Source organism: Rhinatrema bivittatum, chromosome 4 (assembly GCF_901001135.1).
Source record: "Rhinatrema bivittatum chromosome 4, aRhiBiv1.1, whole genome shotgun sequence".
Taxonomy (NCBI): domain Eukaryota; kingdom Metazoa; phylum Chordata; class Amphibia; order Gymnophiona; family Rhinatrematidae; genus Rhinatrema; species Rhinatrema bivittatum.
In genome coordinates, this window is record NC_042618.1 from 67,236,456 (window position 1) to 67,254,927 (window position 18,472).

At 46.5% G+C, this 18,472-nt stretch overlaps 1 protein-coding gene across 4 annotated transcripts in view; it reads left to right on the forward strand.

Moving 5' to 3' along the window:
* DLGAP5 (DLG associated protein 5) overlaps window positions 1-18,472 on the forward strand; it is a 214,075-nt gene that overhangs the window by 191,026 nt on the left and 4,577 nt on the right. For all 4 annotated transcript variants that reach the window (XM_029598267.1, XM_029598268.1, XM_029598266.1 and 1 more), the window contains exon 16: window positions 7,624-7,690. In XM_029598267.1, the coding sequence (XP_029454127.1) occupies window positions 7,624-7,690 (67 nt within the window). The remainder of the gene's footprint in view (window positions 1-7,623; window positions 7,691-18,472) is intronic.

The window sequence follows — 18,472 nt, forward strand, 5'->3', positions numbered from 1 at the left end:
GCTAGTTCTGCAGTAGTTCATGGAAACCATTTCATCTTGGAAGTATCCTTAGTGAAGCTGGTCTGTTTTTATGCATGTTGGAGATATCTTTTAGATGCAAATATTCAAAACCCCCGTCCTGCTAATTATAGCTGCTTATCTTCACATGAATATTCAGTTTAACTTATCCGGCTGGGTTTAGCAGCTTAATATTTGACTAAATGAAATCTAGCCTGTCAAATTTTGACCAGTTAAAAGGTGAATTTTAAAAGCTCAGTGCGTGCCAAAACTGGGAAATACACACTCAAGTCGGGCTTGCAAGCGCCGAATGGATTTTTTAAAAAAAATTTTTAATTTATCATTTTCCAATTTTACATTTGATAATCCTTCCAAAATTATAACATTTTAACATTTATAATACAGTTTTACAGTATTACAAATTTCTAACACAAAAATCAAAATTATCCATAACCCCTTGCAATTGTAATGAAGGATATTCAAAATAAGTCAGTTCAAGAGAAAACCAAAGATGAAGGCAAACAGGAAATATATCAGGAGTATACAGAAATCATAAAGGAATGGGCTTTACCCAGACCACAGTGACTTTCTTTAAAAAAAAAAAAAAAAAATTGCCAAGAGGTTCCCGTCTTCTTCCTGCCACCCTCCTGATGCTTCTGTTTAAAAAAGAAATTGTCGTAAGGTCCCAGTCCCTTGCTCCTACCATAGCGATGCTCCTTTTTTTTTTTTTAAACTGAAATGGCTCCATGGCCAGCCATAAACATCTCTCTCCCTCCCTCAGAATGTAAAAATAAAGGCTGTGGGAGAAACCCTGGGATCCCCTGCCTGCTCCTGTTCAAATAAGGAAGGAGTACTAGCCTGGGGATCCTGATCGAGTTCTCCTGTCTTTAAAAAAAAAAAAAAAAAAGAGGAGGGTGTAGGAAGGGATCTACAGGTTAGTTTTCTAACCTTATTCGGACAGGAGCAAGCAGGGGATCCAGGGCTTCTTTCACAGCCTTTATTTTTACATTCTGAGAGTAGTCTGTTTAGGGCTGCTACAGGACCATTACTGGTTTAAAGAAAAAGGAACATTGAGAGGGTGGGAGTAAGGAAATGGGGACCATGGAGCAATTAATTTATAAAGAAAGCATGGTGGGAGGGAGTAGAGGATGGGCTTGAGAACTAACCTTTTGGAAAAAGGTGCATCAGGAGGATGATGCCAGACATTTTCTTTATTGCGTTTTGTTTTATTATTATTATTATTATTATTATTATTATTTATTTTTTTTTTTTAATGAGGAAGAGAGCTTGGCCAGACAGACGTGGGACTGCTTTTCCAGTACTATATTTGTCTGGCCAAGTTAGATGGCCGGCACTGATATTCATGCTGGCCACTTAATTTTGTCCTTAAAACTGCTGCCCAGAATTTGTCAGGCTAAATTTAGCAGCCTCCTGAAATTTAGGTAGGTAGATTTAGCTGGTTATGCTATACAATTTTCAAATGCTTTGATCTAGCTGGCTAATTCCTCACTTATAAAAAAGAAAGTTCAAAATAATTGCAAACGAAAGAAATATGGGAAACAAAAATGTTGCAAGAAATTCACTTATTTCAAGACATGTCACGTTTTGAATCACTGCTTCAGGGACTACTTTCTTTTTCTTAGCTGTCAAATACATGTACAAAAATTCTCTGAAAATAATGAAATTCAAAGTTAAAATATAACCACAAGCAGGACAATATCAGTTGATCAAAAAATGGCATAACTTAACGTATGCTACACCAAAATTTTAATGGCATACAAAAAAACAGAAGAGTAATGGTAATGACAAGTACAAGGTAACCAAGCATTTAACATTATCAGACTATTTTCTGATAGTGTCTCCAACAAGGATGTTCGAGGCGGCAACAATTTCTTGAGAACCTTGGATGTCCGTTAACTCATTAGCTTACTAATCCTTGCTGTTAAGCTGTATGGGTTTTTATTCAAAGGGATACATATAGTAAGGCAGTCTGTATAGATAGCCTGGTAAATTGGGTCAAGGGCATCATGATACCTTCATGTTTTCCAGACCCATCAGGTCCTTGGGTTTGTGCCCATTTTTTCTAAAGCATAGTTTTTCCTGGCTGGAAGCAATGGTTATTGTGTCGCTGGACTTGGATGGCGGCTGCTTAGTTATCTGTGCATTTTTATGCTAAGCATGAGAGTTTGGATATGATTGATAAGGAAGATAAGGCCTTTTGAGCTGGCATTTTTATGATGGTCTTTACTTCTTTCTTTCCAAGCTTGTTGGGCTTTTATACTTCCCATTTGTCTTGACTGGACTAATGTAGCAGGATGAAATGGAAGGAGAGAAATTTTTACCTGCTAATTTTCTTTCCATGAATCCTACTACACCAGTCCAGGACCCTCCCAGGAAGTTGAACTGTTTCAAGCAGGAGGAATTTTGGTTTTCAGGTGCCCAACATCTATTTGTGTTTCAGAGGAGAAGTTGTCTCATCTCAGCCTTTGCTGTTTTTTTTCTCCTGTCCTCCCTTGATTATTTATTTCTGTTTTCTCCAAGAGGTATGGACAGATAGCATACTATAAGTGGATCTGCTCTCCAGAGCAGTCATTTTTGATATTTTTGAAGTTTATTTGGATGTTCATATTCTCCTAGGACAAGCAGGATGGTAGTCCTCAAACATGGATGATGACATCAGATAGACCCTGGCACGGAAAATGTTTGTAAAAATTTCTAGAACTTTGACTGGCACGCTGAACAAGCCCAGCATGCCGCTATCATTATGACCTCGCGAGGGCCTCCTTCAATCTCTCTTATTTCTGCAAAGTGTTTGCCTAGTGGTTGTGGAGCTCTGATATTTTGAGTTATTTCTTGGTATTTTCTGCACCAGGTCCCCTTTCTCCCTGTCAGCGCTTTGATAGGGTGGTGTGGTAAGTTGTTGTTGGTTTTGGGGTTTTTTTTCCTTCTTGCTGTTGATTCCCGACAGTGCCATTCCTCGGTGGCCGCCAGTCATTGACTGCTCGCCAGCTCTTTTTTCGTGGCATCAGGTTTTCACTGATGCCCCCAGTGCCCACAGACCATGTCCATCACGGATCCACATGAGGTCTGTATCTTCTGCCTGGGGGAATTGCACAATGTCCAGGGGTGCAATCTATGGGATCAAATGACCCCCAAGGGTCATTGGGCTTGATAAGACAAAATGGAGAAGTTCTTTGGATCCAGAAAATCTGATTCTTCATCTTCAGTGTCGGGTGCCTTGACTCCCAGGGGCCATGGGGAACCAATGGACTTGGGTCCATTGGTGTCTGTTCCCCCTCTGGGGCGCTCATGGGAACGAGGGGCCGGGACTGGCTCTCTTCGGCATCATCACACTCCAGGACCTCAGGTTCGTCTCCATCTTTGGCGCTGGGTAAAGACTGGGCCAAGCACCGTGGGAAGCATATAGACTCCAGTCACCCTCATCGCACGTAGCATTGGTGTCCACTGTGGTGCTCCCGAAGAGACCCCACGGAGAGGAGGCATTGACCTCCATCATACCTGAGAGTCCTAAGCATTCTCTACAGATACCAGTGCCCAAGTCTGGTGCTGTGCAACAATAGTGATCGGAGTCTATGCTTCCGAGGCTTTCCACAGTGCTCGGCCCGGTCTTTCCCCGGTGCTGAGGATGGAGACTAACCTAAGATTTTGGAGCGCGATGATGCTGAAGAGGGCCTATCCCTGGCACCTCATTCCCATGAGCAGACACCGATGGAGCCAAATCCATCGGTTCCCCATGGCCCCTGGGAATCGTGTCTCCCGATGCCAGAGTTGAAGGATCAGATTTTCTGGATCTGAAGAGCTGCTGCATTTTGTCTAATCGAGTCTGACGACCCTTGGGGCTTCGGGGAGGCTCTGGTTGATGTCTCTTCCTCTTCCTTCTTCAGTCCTCACCTTGGCAGACTTCCAAAAGGAACTGGACCGCAGGGTGCAACAGGCAGTGCTCTGAGCTCTTCAGGGTATCGAACCACTGGTTCCATCAGTGCCTCCCCCGGTGTCCGAGCCTGCCCCTGCAATGCTAGCACCGCTGCTGGAGTGCCTCGACGTCCTCTTGGGCGTCCTGCTCACGCAGCCACTTCCGGTGCCAGGGATCCCTTGATACCCCAACGGCTACATAGTCATCCCCATTATGAGTTCCTTGGAGGAGGATAATGTCTCCTGCCCGAGGGCACCATCAGGGACTCCGGTACCGCACCCGGTTTTGCCGGTCCGATCCTTGATCCTTCAGGGACCTTGGTGCCCTCAATGCCCTTGAAAGCCATCAGTGCCCCTGTTTCCTCCTCAAGCGCCCCCAGGTGACTTCAGTGAGGAGGACACCCCCTATGATCCCTGGGTGGAATGATACTTCAGTCTCGTCTTCACGGGACTCCAGAGACCTTCCCTTAGATCCATCCTTTGGATGAGAAGCGTCGAACTCTGCCAGAGTATCTGACCTGTGCGGCCGATGGCTGAGTCGATCACTTTCCAGCTCCTTACAGAGGAGGATGCCCACCATAAGATGCTGGAGGTTCTCCAGTTCGTTGATGCCCCCGCTCATCGTGGGGTCAGACCACCACACCAGGAAGTCCTTTAGGACAGAGCTCTCCGTCCTTGTAATGATAGGAGCAGTGTCCCGTTACATCAGCAGGGACTGGGATTCTACTCTAAATATTTCCTGATTCCAAAGAAAACAGTGGAGATTTTCCCCATCTTAGATCTGAGGGCCTTGAACAAACATCTGTGAAGAGAAAAGTTCAAGATGGTCTAGCTGGGCACCCTGATTTCCCCTTCTGCAAAGAGTAGGCTGGTTTTGCGCCCTCAATCTAAAAGATATGTATGCTCACATAGGAATCTTTCCTGAACACAGTAAGTACCTACGGTTACTTGTGGGCGACAGTCACTTTCAATACAAGGTGTTGCCATTTGGCCTCACTTCAGCCCCATGGGTCTTCACAAAGTGCCTGGCGGTAGTGGGCGTACACCTCCACTGCCTGAGGGTGCACGTCTTCCCCTACTTGGACGACTGGTTGATCAAAAGCGCCGCGTGTGAAGGGGTGCTTCACTCCCTACACTAACCATTCAAGTGCTGGAATCCCATCCGAAATCCAATCTTACCCTTTCGAATCAGTTGGACTTCATGGAAGCCTGCCTGGATATGACCCAGGCTCAGGCCTTTCTTCCTCACAACCATGTGCTTGCTCTAGTGTCCCTGGCAAGTGTGGTCCACAGCAGCCGAAGGGTTTCGGTCCAATTGCTGCTTCAGTTTCTGGGCCACGTGGTCGCATCTGTCCATGTTATCCTCTTCGCCCGCTTATACATGCAGAGCGCTCAGTTGACCCTGCAGTCGCAGTGGCAGCAAGCCTCCCAGGACTTCAGCTTGCGGTTAAGTGTCATCTCTCCAGACCTTCTTGTCATGGTGGGAGAGTCTGCCCAACTTGGAGCAGGGGCTTCCCGTTCAGGCCCCTCCCCGTACCAGATTGTACTCACTGTGGACGCTTCCACTGTGGGCTGGGGGGCGCATGTGGACAGCCTCTGTACGTAAGGTCACTGGTCTGCTCGAGAGGCTCCATACCAGATCGACTTCCTGGAGCTTCGAACCATCAGGTATGCACTCTGGGCGTTTCAGGACCGCCTATCCAGTCAAGTGTTCCTGATCCAGACTGACAATCAGGTTGTGATGTGGTTCATCAGCAAACAGGGAGGTATTGGATTGCTCCTCCTCTGTCAGAGGCTGTCCAGATTTGGGCCTGTGCTCAGACCCAAGGAATCCTACTCCAGGCCATATACCTGGCCAGAACGGAGAATGTAGTGGCGGATTGACTGAGTCAAGCTTTCCATCCCCACGAGTGGTCCCTGGATCAAACAATGGCGGATCGCATTTTCCACCTATGGGGGATTCTGGAGGTGGACCTTTTCGCCTCCCCTTGTGAAAACAAGGGAATCCGGAAGGCCAGCTTCAGACACCTTTGCCCGCCTTTGGGGCAGGGACCTTCTGTATGCGTATCCTCCGCTTCCGCTGGTGTTGAAGAGTCTCCTGAAGCTCCGCCAGGAAGGGGGGGGGGGACCCTGATTCTCATTGCCCGCCCCCGTTGGCTAAGACAGATTTGGTTCCCGATCCTCCAGGATCTGTTGGTCGGGAACCAATTGGTCTGGGGACCTCCCTCGACCTGATCACACAGGACCACGGCAGGCTGCACTATCCCAACCTCTGGGTGCTGTCTTTGATGGCCTGGATATTGAAATGTTAGTTCTGCGGCCCCTTGACCTTTCTGATGACGTGTCTCGGGTCCTGATAGCTTCTCGAAGCCTTCCACCAGGAAGTCATATACTCTGAAGTGGAGGAGCTTTTCTGTATGGTGTGAGAATCATGGCGTGGATCCATTCTCCTGTCCCACTCTGAAAGTACTGGACTATTTGTTATATCTTTCTGACGCTGGTCTGAAGACAACTCTATCAGAGTACACCTCAATGCTATCGGAGCCTACCACCACTTAGTTGAAGGTTCGCTGGTCTCTATGCAACCTGTGGTGAGCCGGTTCATGTGGGGTCTGCTTCAGCTGAAGCCTCCCCTGCAGCCTCCTGTTGTGTCCTGGGATCTCAACATGGTACTGGCTTGTCTTGTGTGAGATCCTTTCAAGCCGCTGTGCTCCTGTGATCTAAAGCTCTTTTTTTTTTTGGGTCAGGCTGTCTCCCTCTGTTTTCCACAGCACTGCAGTTGTTGTGCCCATTGGCATCAGGTTCGGTGTCTGTGAATTTACTAGAGTTTGGGAGCAGCCTGTAGCTTGGTATTCACCCTTGTGTGAGAACAACCAGCCTGCTTGTCCTAGGAGAAAGCAGAGTTGCTTACCTGTAACAGGTGTTCCCCTAGGACAACAGGATGTTAGTCTACAGGAAACCCGCCCGCCATCCCATAGAGTTAGGTTTTCTCCTAGTTTAGTTTTTTGTAATGCTATGTTACGAGACTGAAGGGGGACCCCGCGTGGACGCATGTATAGTGGCATACTGGGCATGCTCAGTGTGCCAGTCAAAGTTCTAGAAACTTTGACAAAAGTTTTCCGTGCCGGGCTACATCTGATGAGGACTAACATCCTGCTATCCTAGGAGAACACCTGTTACAGGTAAGCAACTCTGTTTTCTGTTCAGTGCTTTCTCATAGGAATACGATGTAAACCGATCTGATATGGTATTCAACCATGAAGCTCGGTATAGAAAAATGTGAAATAAATAAATAAATAAATAATACTGGCTTTCCTTGTGCTATACCACCTTTATATAGTGGTGACGATGTCATAAAGGAAAACTGTGTGGTCTGTCTCCGTCTGCTGGTAGGGGGACATAACCCACTTGTCTCGACTGGACTGGTATAGCAGGATTCATGGAAAGAAAATAACAGGTAACCGCTTCTCCTTTTATCCCACAAAACTAGAAATGAAGACAGCTGGAATTATGAATATGAAAACATCAAACAGGAATGTTACAACAACCAAACAATAGTAATACGTTTAGAAAAGTGTGTTTCTCAGACACCAGGAAATACCTTAAATGGAGACCTGTCTGGTAAACTGGAGATTTTAAGACCGAACTATACAGAGTTGAAATGTGTGTGTTTTTTGTTTGTTTTTTTTAAAGTGGTGCTACAGCAGGAAATGAGGATTGTCCAATGCTGGAGGATACAGAACTTGCACCAGCAGACAGTGTGAGTCATAGCTTCATTATTTCATTCTGTATATAAATTTCTTTAATCCATAATTGAGGATATATATGCCAGGAGTAGCCAATGCCAGTCATCAAGAGCCACAAACAGACCTGGTTTTCAGGATATCCACAATGAATATGCACATGAGAGATTTCCATGTACTGCTTCATTCTCATGCACATTCACTGTGGATATTCTGAAAACCAAGCTTGGTGATTGGTTCCAGTCCCCAAGATCTACAAAGTACCATGCAGATGGACATACTTTTGCAGTTATATTGTTTTGAGTATTTAATTATTCTCCATGGACAAGAACAAGAATCAGTCATACAAGTAGATGATGTCATCTGATGGCACCAAGTCAAATAGCTCTCTGAGTTTAGAGAGACCAAGAAGGTATTTCTGAGCATGCACAGGTATTCCATGCACCTGCCGCTTCACAGATCTCCTCAGGCATTTTCCTTCCTCTAGCGCAAAAGGATGTGTTTGTGCTGTCTATTCTAAGCTGCTTGGGTTTTTTCCCCTTTGAGTTTTTTTCATTTTTTTTTTTTAGTTTTACAATTATTTTCATTAGTCTCCATTTGACGGTGCTGGAGAGAAGTGGGAATGAGAGAGAAATAAAAAAAATTTTCTCAAGACTGAGCTGGATTTAGCATTGTTCCTCTTCAAAATGGCAGAGAGCAAACTAGTGTTGAAAAGGAGTCATAAGAACATAAGAACTTGCCATACTGGGCCAGACCTAGGATCCATCAAGTCCAGTATCCTGTTTCCAGCAGTGGCCAATCCAGATGACAAGTACCTGCCAAGATCCCAAACAGTAAATAGATCCCATGCTGCTGTTGCTCAGTGATATGTAGTCGCTATTTCTTAAGTCTATTTGGTTAATAAGTTTGTTTGACTTCTCCAGGAATTTGTCCAAACCTATTTTTAAACCTAGCTATGCTAACTGCCTTAACCATATTCTCCTAGGACAAGCAGGATGGTAGTCCTCACAGATGGGTGACATCATCAGATGGAGCCCAGCATGGAAAACTTTTGTCAGTTTCTAGAAGCTTTGATTGGCACACTGAGCATGCCACTATGTGCGCGTCCACACGAGGTCCCCCTTCAGTTTCTCTTTTTCCGCGGTGCAGTTGCCTCGCAGTTCTTGGAACTCTGCTGCTCTTGTTCTTTTTCTGTGTAATAAACAAATATTTTTCCCATCCTATCGTCTGGTCCCCCTTAGCAATTGGTGCCTCTCCTTTTTCCTGCTTTTCGCGGTCGATTCCGGCAACCCACTTCCCAGTAGCCGTCTGTCATGACTGCGCGTCTGAATTTTCATGGCGTTGTCTGGCTTTCGTTGGTGCCCCCAATACCTGTGGATTGTGTCTATTACGGATCCGCATGAGGTTTTTATCCTTTGCCTGGGGGCTTCGCACGACTTCCAAGGGTGTCAGCTGTGTGACCAGATGACCCCCAAGGGCCGTTGTGCGCACCTTGATAAAATGGAGAAACTTTTTGGTTCCAAAAAGTCCACTCCATCCACACCTGCATCAGAGTCATTGACGCCGGGGGGTCAAGGGGAGCCTCTCGATACACTCCCTCTTGCTGCTACTCTTACTGCATCTTCGAAAGATCTAGGGAACAGTGACTGGTCCTCCATGATCTCACCAGTTTTCAGGACATCGGGATCCTCTGCTTCCTTGGCACCAGGGAAAGACTGGGCTGAGCACCGTGGGAGATCCCGCAAGCATAGACACCGGTCGCTGTCAGCGCATGGCTCCAGTTCCGAGGCAGTATCGGCGGCTGCTGTACCGCCACTGAAGCAACCCCATGGCCCGGAGGCCCCATCCTCCGATATACCCGGGAGTCCTAGGCGTTCCCCGCCGATATCGGTGCTGGGCACCGTGCCTCCTCAGAGAACTGAGGAAGCGCCTGTGATGCCTCATCCCACTCCCTTGGTCCTGGCCTCACCGGACTTTAAGGAGCAGTTGTACTGCAGGGTGCAGACCGCAGTGCTCAGAGCTCTGTGGGGCGTTGAGCCGCCCCCACCACTGGTCCCCATGCCAGTGCCGGAGCCCCCGTCTATTCTGGCACCTCTGCTTGAGCGACTGGATATCCTTCTTGGTGCTCTCTCAATGCAACCGGTACCCGAGGGACCTTCGGTTCCCCAGCAGCCACCAATGCTCCCCTAAAGAGCTATCCCTATCATCTGATCCTCAGAGGAGGAAGACGCAGCCAGTGCTGCATTTGAAGCCTCAGTTCCCTGAGCCTTTGCCCAGGCCCTCTGACCTCCCACGGCCCCTGGTTCCCACGTTGCCTGGTGGGGGGGGCCTTCAATTCATACGGTGCCCTCAGTGCCTTTGAAGCCGCCTTCACAGACCTCGCTTGCACAAGCCCCGCGATGACCTTAGTGAAGAAGAAAGGCCTTATGACCTGTGGGGGGATGATTCCTCGGAATCTTCATCCGAATTCTCAGACGACCCCCCCCCTCTCCAAGCCTTCCCCATCGGAGGAAAGGCGTCAGCCCCCCCCCCCCCGGAGGATCTCTCCTTGGCGAGGTTTGTCAGGGCCATGGCCGAGGCTATTCCCTTCCATCTCCTCACGGAGTTGAATTTGTGACATAAGATGCTGGAAGTACTCAAATTTGTCGACTCTCCTAAGGAACTCGTGGTAGTTCTCATCCATGACATTTTTAAGGCTCTTCTCCTTCGGTTGTGGGAACACCCGATCTTCGTATCTCCTGTCAATAGGAAGGCGAACGCCACCTATTTGGTACAGCAGGCCTTGGGATTCGAGAGGCGTCATCTCCCTCACCAGTTGGTAGTCATGGATTTTGCTGTCAAGAAGGCCAAGCACTCCCGTACCCATGTCTCTGCCCCTCCGGGGCGAGAGCAAAGGGGGCTAGATGCTCTGGGTAGGAAGGTCTTTCAGGGTGTTATGCTCATCACCCAGATCGCTGCCTACCAGTTATATATGACCCAATACAACCGGAACCTGCGGAAACGGGTCTAGGTCCTTGCAGAGAGCTTTCTGCAATCGGAGTCGCTCTCCGGCATTGTCTTGCAGGGTCTGGAGCCTGACAAACACGAGGTGAGATCCACCTACAACCTGTTTAACACAGCACCAGAGTAGCCATCGTGGGTGTCTGTGCCTGTAGAATGGCCTAGCTCTGACCTCCGTCCAGAGGTGCAGGAGAAGCTGGCTGACCTCCCATGCACAGGCGACAACCTTTTAGGGGACAAGGTCAGAGATTGAAGGACCTCCATGAAACTCTCCAACAGCTCTCTGCTAGCATTTCAGAGTTTCTTCCTCTGCCAGAAAATCTGCCAGGCTAAGCTCCAGGAAGTCCTTTTACAGGCAGCGGAAATATTATCTTACCGCTTCTTGGGAGCGTACACCGCTCACTAGCTCCAGGGGCAGCTCCCGTCAGCAATGGGACACCTAGGCCCCTGCAAGCCCCAGCTATGGGTTTTTGACTGGTGGTGTCTGAGCACGAGTTAGCAAAATGTACCCCTGGCACCATATCCCCCAGTAGGAGGCAGGCTTATTGGCTTCTATCATCACTGGGGGACCATCACTTCGGACCAATGGGTCCTTACCATAGTCCGCCAGGGGTATCTGCTCAATTTCAGACAGCTTCCAGAGAACTCTCCTCCATGTCTATCATGGGGTTCTTCCGCTCAGCAGGGCCGAGGGTTCTATTTGAGGTATTTCCTAATACTGAAGAGAAACAGAGGCTTGCGCTCCCGTTCTGGACCTCAAGGCGTTGAACAAATTTCTCTTAAAAGAAAAGTTCAAGATGGTTTCTCTGGGCACTCGGATCAGTCTCCTCAAAAGAGGAGACTGGCTCTGCTCCATCGATCTCAAGGAAGCTTACACTCACATAGCTATCTTCCCCGGCCACAGAAAATAACTCCGCTTCATGGTGGGGAAGGCTCACTACTAGTACAGGATGCTGCCTTTTGGGTTGGCTTCCGCCCCTCACGTTTTCACCAAATGCCTAGCGGTGGTGGCTGCGTACCTGAGGCGTCATGCGGTGCACGTCTTCCCATACCTGGACGACTGGTTGATCAAGAGCGACTCACGCACAGAGGCACTGAATGCTTTAACCCTGACTGTGCAGACACTGCAATCCTTGGGGTTTATCACTACCCAAACTCTCATCTCCATCCGTCTCCCAGACTGGGCTTCATAGGAGCCAGGCTGGATATGGTGCAGGCGAGAGTGTTCTTGCCACACGACCGGGCCCTTGCCCTAGCTTCGTTAGCGTCTTTTGTGTCTTTTGTGTGCAGCAGTCAGACTGTAAGTGGCCGACTTTTGCTTTGCTTATTGGGCCACATGGCGGCCTCAGTCTGTTACTCTGCCAGCCCATCTTTGCATGCGCAAAGCGCAGTGGACGTTACAGTCCCAATGGCAGCAAGCATCCCAGGACCTCAAGGCTCATTTCTCCATCACACCACTTCTGAGGATCTATCTGTCCTGGTGGGAGAGTCTCTCCAATTTGGAGCATGGGATCCCCTTCCAAGCCATCCTGCCCCAAGTAATCCTTACTACCAATGCCTCTCCTTAGGGCTAAGGAGCACATGTGGGTGGCCTCTGCACACAAGGGCACTGGACTGCTCAGGAAGCTCTCTGCCAGATAAACTTCCTAGAGCTTCAGGCGATTTGTGACACCTTCTGGGCAATCTGGAACCGGTTGTCACACAAAAGTCCTGATTCGGACAGACAATCGAGTTGCGATGTGATATATCAACAAACAGGGAGGCACAGGGTTGTTCCTCCTCTGTCAGGAGGTGGTGCAGCTCTGGGCCCGGGCCCTGTCGCAGGGGATGTTGCTGTGGGTGACATACCTGCCCGGGCTGTGAACTAGCTGGCGGGCTGCCTAAGCCACTCTTTTCAGCCGCCTGAGTGGTCCCTGAATCAGATGGTGGTGGCCCGGATTTTCCACTGGTGGGGAACCCTAAATGAGGACCTTTTTGCCTCTCTGTATAAACTGCAAGGTGAGCAATTTTTGCTCTCTGTTCGCATGGGACTGTCATCCGGCCTCAGACACTTTCCTTCACTGGGGGAAGGGCCTTCTGTATGCATAGCCTCCTCTCCCACTCTTCCTGAAGACACTTCTAAAGCTTCAACAGGACTGGGGGACCTTGATACTCGTGGTGCCCTACTAGTCCCAGCAGGTCTGATACCCTCTTCTTCGGGATCTATCAATCAGGGATCCCATAAGACTGGGGACCATGCCCAATCTGATAACTCAGAATCAGGGTGCGTTGCGCTATCCAAACCTCAGGGTATTGGCCTTGAAGGCGTGGATGTTGAGCACCTAGACCTTCGTCCCCTGCACCTCTCGGTAAGCATCTCCCAGATGCTGGTGGCTTCTAGAAAGCCTTCCATCAGGAAGTCTTACCGGTCAAAATGGAAGAGATTATCCACCTGGTGTGAGGGGCATGGCTTAGATCCATTCACATGCCCCCCTCCCCAAGTTTTTGGACTATTTGTGGCACCTTTCCAAGTCTGGGCTTCAGACTAGCTCAGTCAGGGTTCACCACAGAGCCTTTAGTGCATACCATCAAGGTGTTGCTGGCACTCCCATCTAAGTGTACAGCCTTTAGTGGGTTGCTTTGTGAGGGGTCTGATTCAACTGAAGCCCCCTTCTTCGGGCTCCTGTTGTATGCTGGGACCTCAACATTGTCCTAGTGTGGCTCATGCGTCTTCCCCTTGAGCCTCTACGCTCCTGCAACATGAAGTTTCTTGCCTGGAAGGTTATATTCCTAGTGGCAATCACTTCAGCTCGTAGTGTCAGTGAGCTTCAGGCCTTGGTCACGTACCCGCCAAACACAAAGTGTTTTCATAACCGTGTGGTCCTGTGTACGCACCCCAAGTTCCTGCCTAAGGTGGTGACTGATTTCCACATCAGTCAGTCCATTGTTTTGCTCACCTTCTTTCCAAGGCCTCATTCCCACCTGGGGGAACGGGCTCTCCATACTTTGGATTGCAAAAGGATTATGGCTTTCTGTTTGGAATGCACAGCAGCTTACAGGCAATCCACTCAGCTCTTTATATCTTTGGACAACAACAGGCTGGGAGTTACGGTGGGTAAACAGACTCTATCTAGTTGGCTGGCAGATTGCATTGCCTTCTGCTATGCACAAGTGGGCCTTCAGCTTGGAGGCCAAATCACCGGATTACCAACACCGGTGATTTGGCCCTCACCAACACCGCCATGGCCCTCACTCTGTGAGGGCCATGGCGGTGTTGGTAATCCACTTGCAGGAGGTCCCCATCACCGAAATTTGCCGGGCAGCAACGTGGAGTTCCCTACACACATTCACTGCCCACTACTGCTTGGACAAGGATGATCGACAGGACAGTGCCTTCGGCCAGTCTGTCCTCCCCAACCTCTTCCAGGTTTTGACCCAACTCTTCCTGCCTAAGGCCCCTGTTTGGAACCAGGCCATCTCACTGCTGACCAACAGCACCACAGTTGTTGTTGTACCTGTTGGCACCTTGTTCAGTGACTGTTGCTCTTAGTTGTGGCTGGGAGCAGCCTGGAGCTTGGTATTCTCCCATCTGTGAGGACTACCATCCTGCTTGTCCTAGGAGAAAGTGCAGTTGCTTACCTGTAACAGATGTTCTCCTAGGAGAGCAGGATGTTAGTCCTCAGGAAACCCACCCGCCATCCTGCGCAATTGAGTCATCATGCGTTTTATTTTATTTTTTTCGTTCGTATCTTTGCTATGTTCCAAGACTGAAGTGGGATCTCGCATGAACGCATGGATAGTGGCATGCTGGGCATGCTCAGTGTGCCAGTCAAAGCTTCTAGAAACTTTGACAAGTTTTCCGTGCCAGGCTCCATCTGTGAGGACTAACATCCTGCTATCCTAGAAGAACACCTCTTACAGGTAAGCAACTGTTCTTTCTCCGGCAGTGAATTCCAGAGCTTAATTGTGCCTTGAGTGAAAAACAATTTTCTCAGATTTGTTTTGAATGTGTTAATTACTAACTATATGGAGTGCCTTCTAGTCTGTGTATTTTTTGAAAGAGTAAATAATCAATTTGCGTTTACTTATTCTATTCCACTCATGATTTTATAGATTTCTATCATATGCCCTCTCGGATGTCTCTTCAAGTTGAACAGACTCAACCATTTTAGCCTTTCTTCATAGGGGTGCCGTTCCATCTCCTTTATTATTTTGATCACCCTTCTCTATATCTTTTCCAATGCAGCTATATCTTTTTTTGAGATGCAGTGACCAAAACTGCATACATTTCTCGAAGTGAGACCTCACCATGGACTGACACGGGGCATTATGACATTTGCCATTTTATTCTCATTATTTTCTTAATTCCTAGCATTCAGTTTGCTTTTTTTTTTACCACAGCCGCACACTGAATCAAGGATTTTAAAATATTATCTATTTCGATGCCCAGGTCCTTTCCTGGGTGGTAACTCCTAATACGGAACCTAATATTGTGTAACTACAGTATGGGTTAATTTTTCCCATGTGCATCACTTTGCACTTGTGTACATTACATTTGATCTGCCATTTAAAAAATGCCTCGTCTTCCATTTTCACAAGTTCCTCCTGCAATTTTTCACAATCTGTTTGTGACTTATCAATGCAGAATAATTTTGTATCTGCAAATTTGATCATTTCACTCATTATTGCCCTTTCCAGATCATTTATAAATATATTAAAAAGCATCAGTCCCAGTACAGATCCCTGAGGCACTCCACTGTTTAGCTTTCTCCATTGAGAAAACTGATCATTTAGTCCTATTCCCTGCTTCTATCTTTTAAGCAGTTTGCAATCCGTAAGAGGACATCGCCTCCTATCCTGTAACTTTTTAATTTTCTCGGGTGTCTCACATGGGACACTTTGTCAAATGCATTCTGAAAATCCAAATACACTACACATCCACCAGCTCACTGTTATCCACATTTTTTAACCTCTTCAAAACCAGTAGCAGATTAGTAAGGCAAGACTTCCCTTGTGTAAATCCATGCTTGCTGTGACTCATTAAATCATGTCTTTCCTTATGTTCTGTGATTTTGTTCTTAAGAATACGGTAGTTTCCACAATTTTTCCTGGTACTAAATCTCACACTCACTGGTCTATAGTTTCCCCGATCACCCCAGAGCACTTTTTAAAAATTGGGGTTACATTAGCTTCTCTCCAGCCTTCAGGCATGGCGGATAATCCCAATGATAGTTTTCAAATTACCAGTAGCAGATATACAATTTCATTTTTTAAGTTTACTTTTCTTGATTGACTGCCATTTTAATTATTGGGTATTATGTAATGTCTGCTGTTTTGAAATATTTTGTTGGTGTTTGGAGAATTTTAAATAATTTTTGTGTTTGTAATTATTGGATGATATTCTATTCATCAGTTGTTTTGAAACATGCTTTCTCGTTATTAGTATAGTTTTACAATTATTTTATATTCCTTGAGGAATGTATAAATAGAAATGTGCAGACAAAAACTGAACTGGAAACAGCAAGAAGCCAAACTCTGTATGCAGTGCAACAATGGAAAAAACAAAAACATCAGCTTTATGGTCTCTTATTCTGTATTTGGTGAGGGTCTGTCTGAGTTCTGCATGAGTGACCCCCAGCTAAGTGTATTCTGCAAGCTTGTAGTTTCTATGTAGGGATCTACAGCAGCTTGACGTTTTCTGTGTTCTTAATAAGAGGTGCATTTGTGTTTAGAGCCTGGTTTAATATTTGTGTTGCCTTTTAATAGGCTGGGTTGTTACAAAGTTATACCTGTAACCTGGGTTGTTACAGGTATAACTTTGTATGGATTAATTTGTGTACGTTATTGTAGACACTGTGAGTATATTAGGTGTTATATTTGTTTCCATTTCTCTAGGTTTGCACTGTATGCAGAGTGGGTTGTTTTTTTTTTTTAATTTCTTTTCCAGTTTCAGTCTCCATATCTGTAATTTGGTCTTTCTGTATTTAATAAAGGTCGGTTTTGATGTATAACCGAGGTGAGGTATTTTACTAGCATGTAGGCATTTGTTGTGTTTTCTCAATAGGACATGCTTTGGTGGTAAACTGCTGTCTTTTCATAAGAAAGGCTATTGCACCTGGTAGTAGGGAGAGTTTGTATTGCTGTTTCTGAGATGACACCAGAATATCTTTTTTCTACGGTCAATGTCCTACTTCTGCTCTGCACCTATTGTAGGCGGTCAGCGGGGTTCCTGTGGAGGCAGAGTGTATATTTACATTTAGCCCCACAGCAGTCATGTGTTCAGAGTGCCATGCCTGTGAGAACAATCTTCAGGTATGTACTGACACACAAAAGGTTGAGAACCACTGCTCTAAGGTGAAGTGTGATAGTCATTGCTAGCTGCATTTATTTTCCATTGATTTTTGGGGTAATAGCCATTGATTATCATTTTCAATGAACCAAAATCTGCCTAATTCATTTTGGATTCTTTATTTTATTTTAAACAAATGAACATCCCAATTGCTTATTGCTGCCTAGAAAATGCTGTGCATCAAGACGGCAGTTTTGGACAGGCAGCTTTAAAGAACGTATTTAATCAATTGCTTTAGTTTATTATTTTTTTTTTTTATTTATATTCTGCTTTTCAGGCACTTCAAAGCAGATTACATTCACATTCTGTAGCTTTGTCCCTGATCCCACTGATCTCACAATCAAAGTTTGTACCTAACGCAGTGGAGAGTGAATTGAGTTGCCCAAGTTCACAAGAAGCAGCAGCAATTTGAACTCTGGTTTCCCTGATTTGCAGCCACTGCTCTAATCACTAGGCTACTCCTCTACTCCTTTCTCTACTTCAATTTTCTCTCCAGCTCTAGCATTATATTATAAAGGTTGCATGTTCTGTAATCTGTAAGAGTAATAATTTTCATGCAATCCTTTGCTTGGGATAAACAGCAGGATCAATCAACCACATAATCCCAACCTCCTTCCCTTAGAGTTGAACATCAGCTTGCAACAAAGAGTGAGGAGACTAGTGTAGCTGTGCTGCCACATCCATGCAGTTTCAAAATCGACCTCTTTCTGAGCTGTGAGACCTATCTATCTCAGTGCTGTTGAATGTCACCCACTTGTGTGGCCGATTTGGCTTGCTGTCTGTGGAGAACACCTGTTGCAGGTGAGCAGTTTTCCAAATTTTCTTGGAGCAGCATTAACTTAACTGAAAAATGTTAAATTTGCCATGAATAGCAGGTCTCATGGGATCAAAGCAGAGTCTTACAAGGTCCATTTAAGTACTGTGTAAAACATTTGATAAAGGCTACTATAAGAGTACACACCAGTCTTTCTAATAGGTAAATGTTTTTGCCAGGGAGATCATGTGATGGGTTAGTTTGAGAAGGAATATAGTATAATACAGGAAAACCCCCAAATGGGTGGTGCCTGAGATTTGGTAGGATTAATAAATGGTTCTGCAGCTGAAGGAAGAGGACCTCTGGATCTCAGAGAGTGTTCTGAAACAGCCAATGAGGGGCTTCACACAGGAATCTGGATAGGATTTTCTGCAGGGCAAGGGTGATCAAACTGATCCTTGGGGGCCCTCCCAGCAAGTTAGAATTTCAGGATATCTGTACCGAATATGCATGAGATTTGTATGCACTACCTTATGTGTATGCAATTATTTGTCATGCATATATCCTGAAAACCCAACTGGCTGGGGGGGGCAGAGGACCAGTTTGAGCACTCCTACTATAGGAAGGAGTACTTTCCATATACTTTACTCTGCTGGGATTCCTTCCTTGAAGTATTTGAAGAATTTGGGGAGAGACTCTTAACAGTATAGGTTCAAG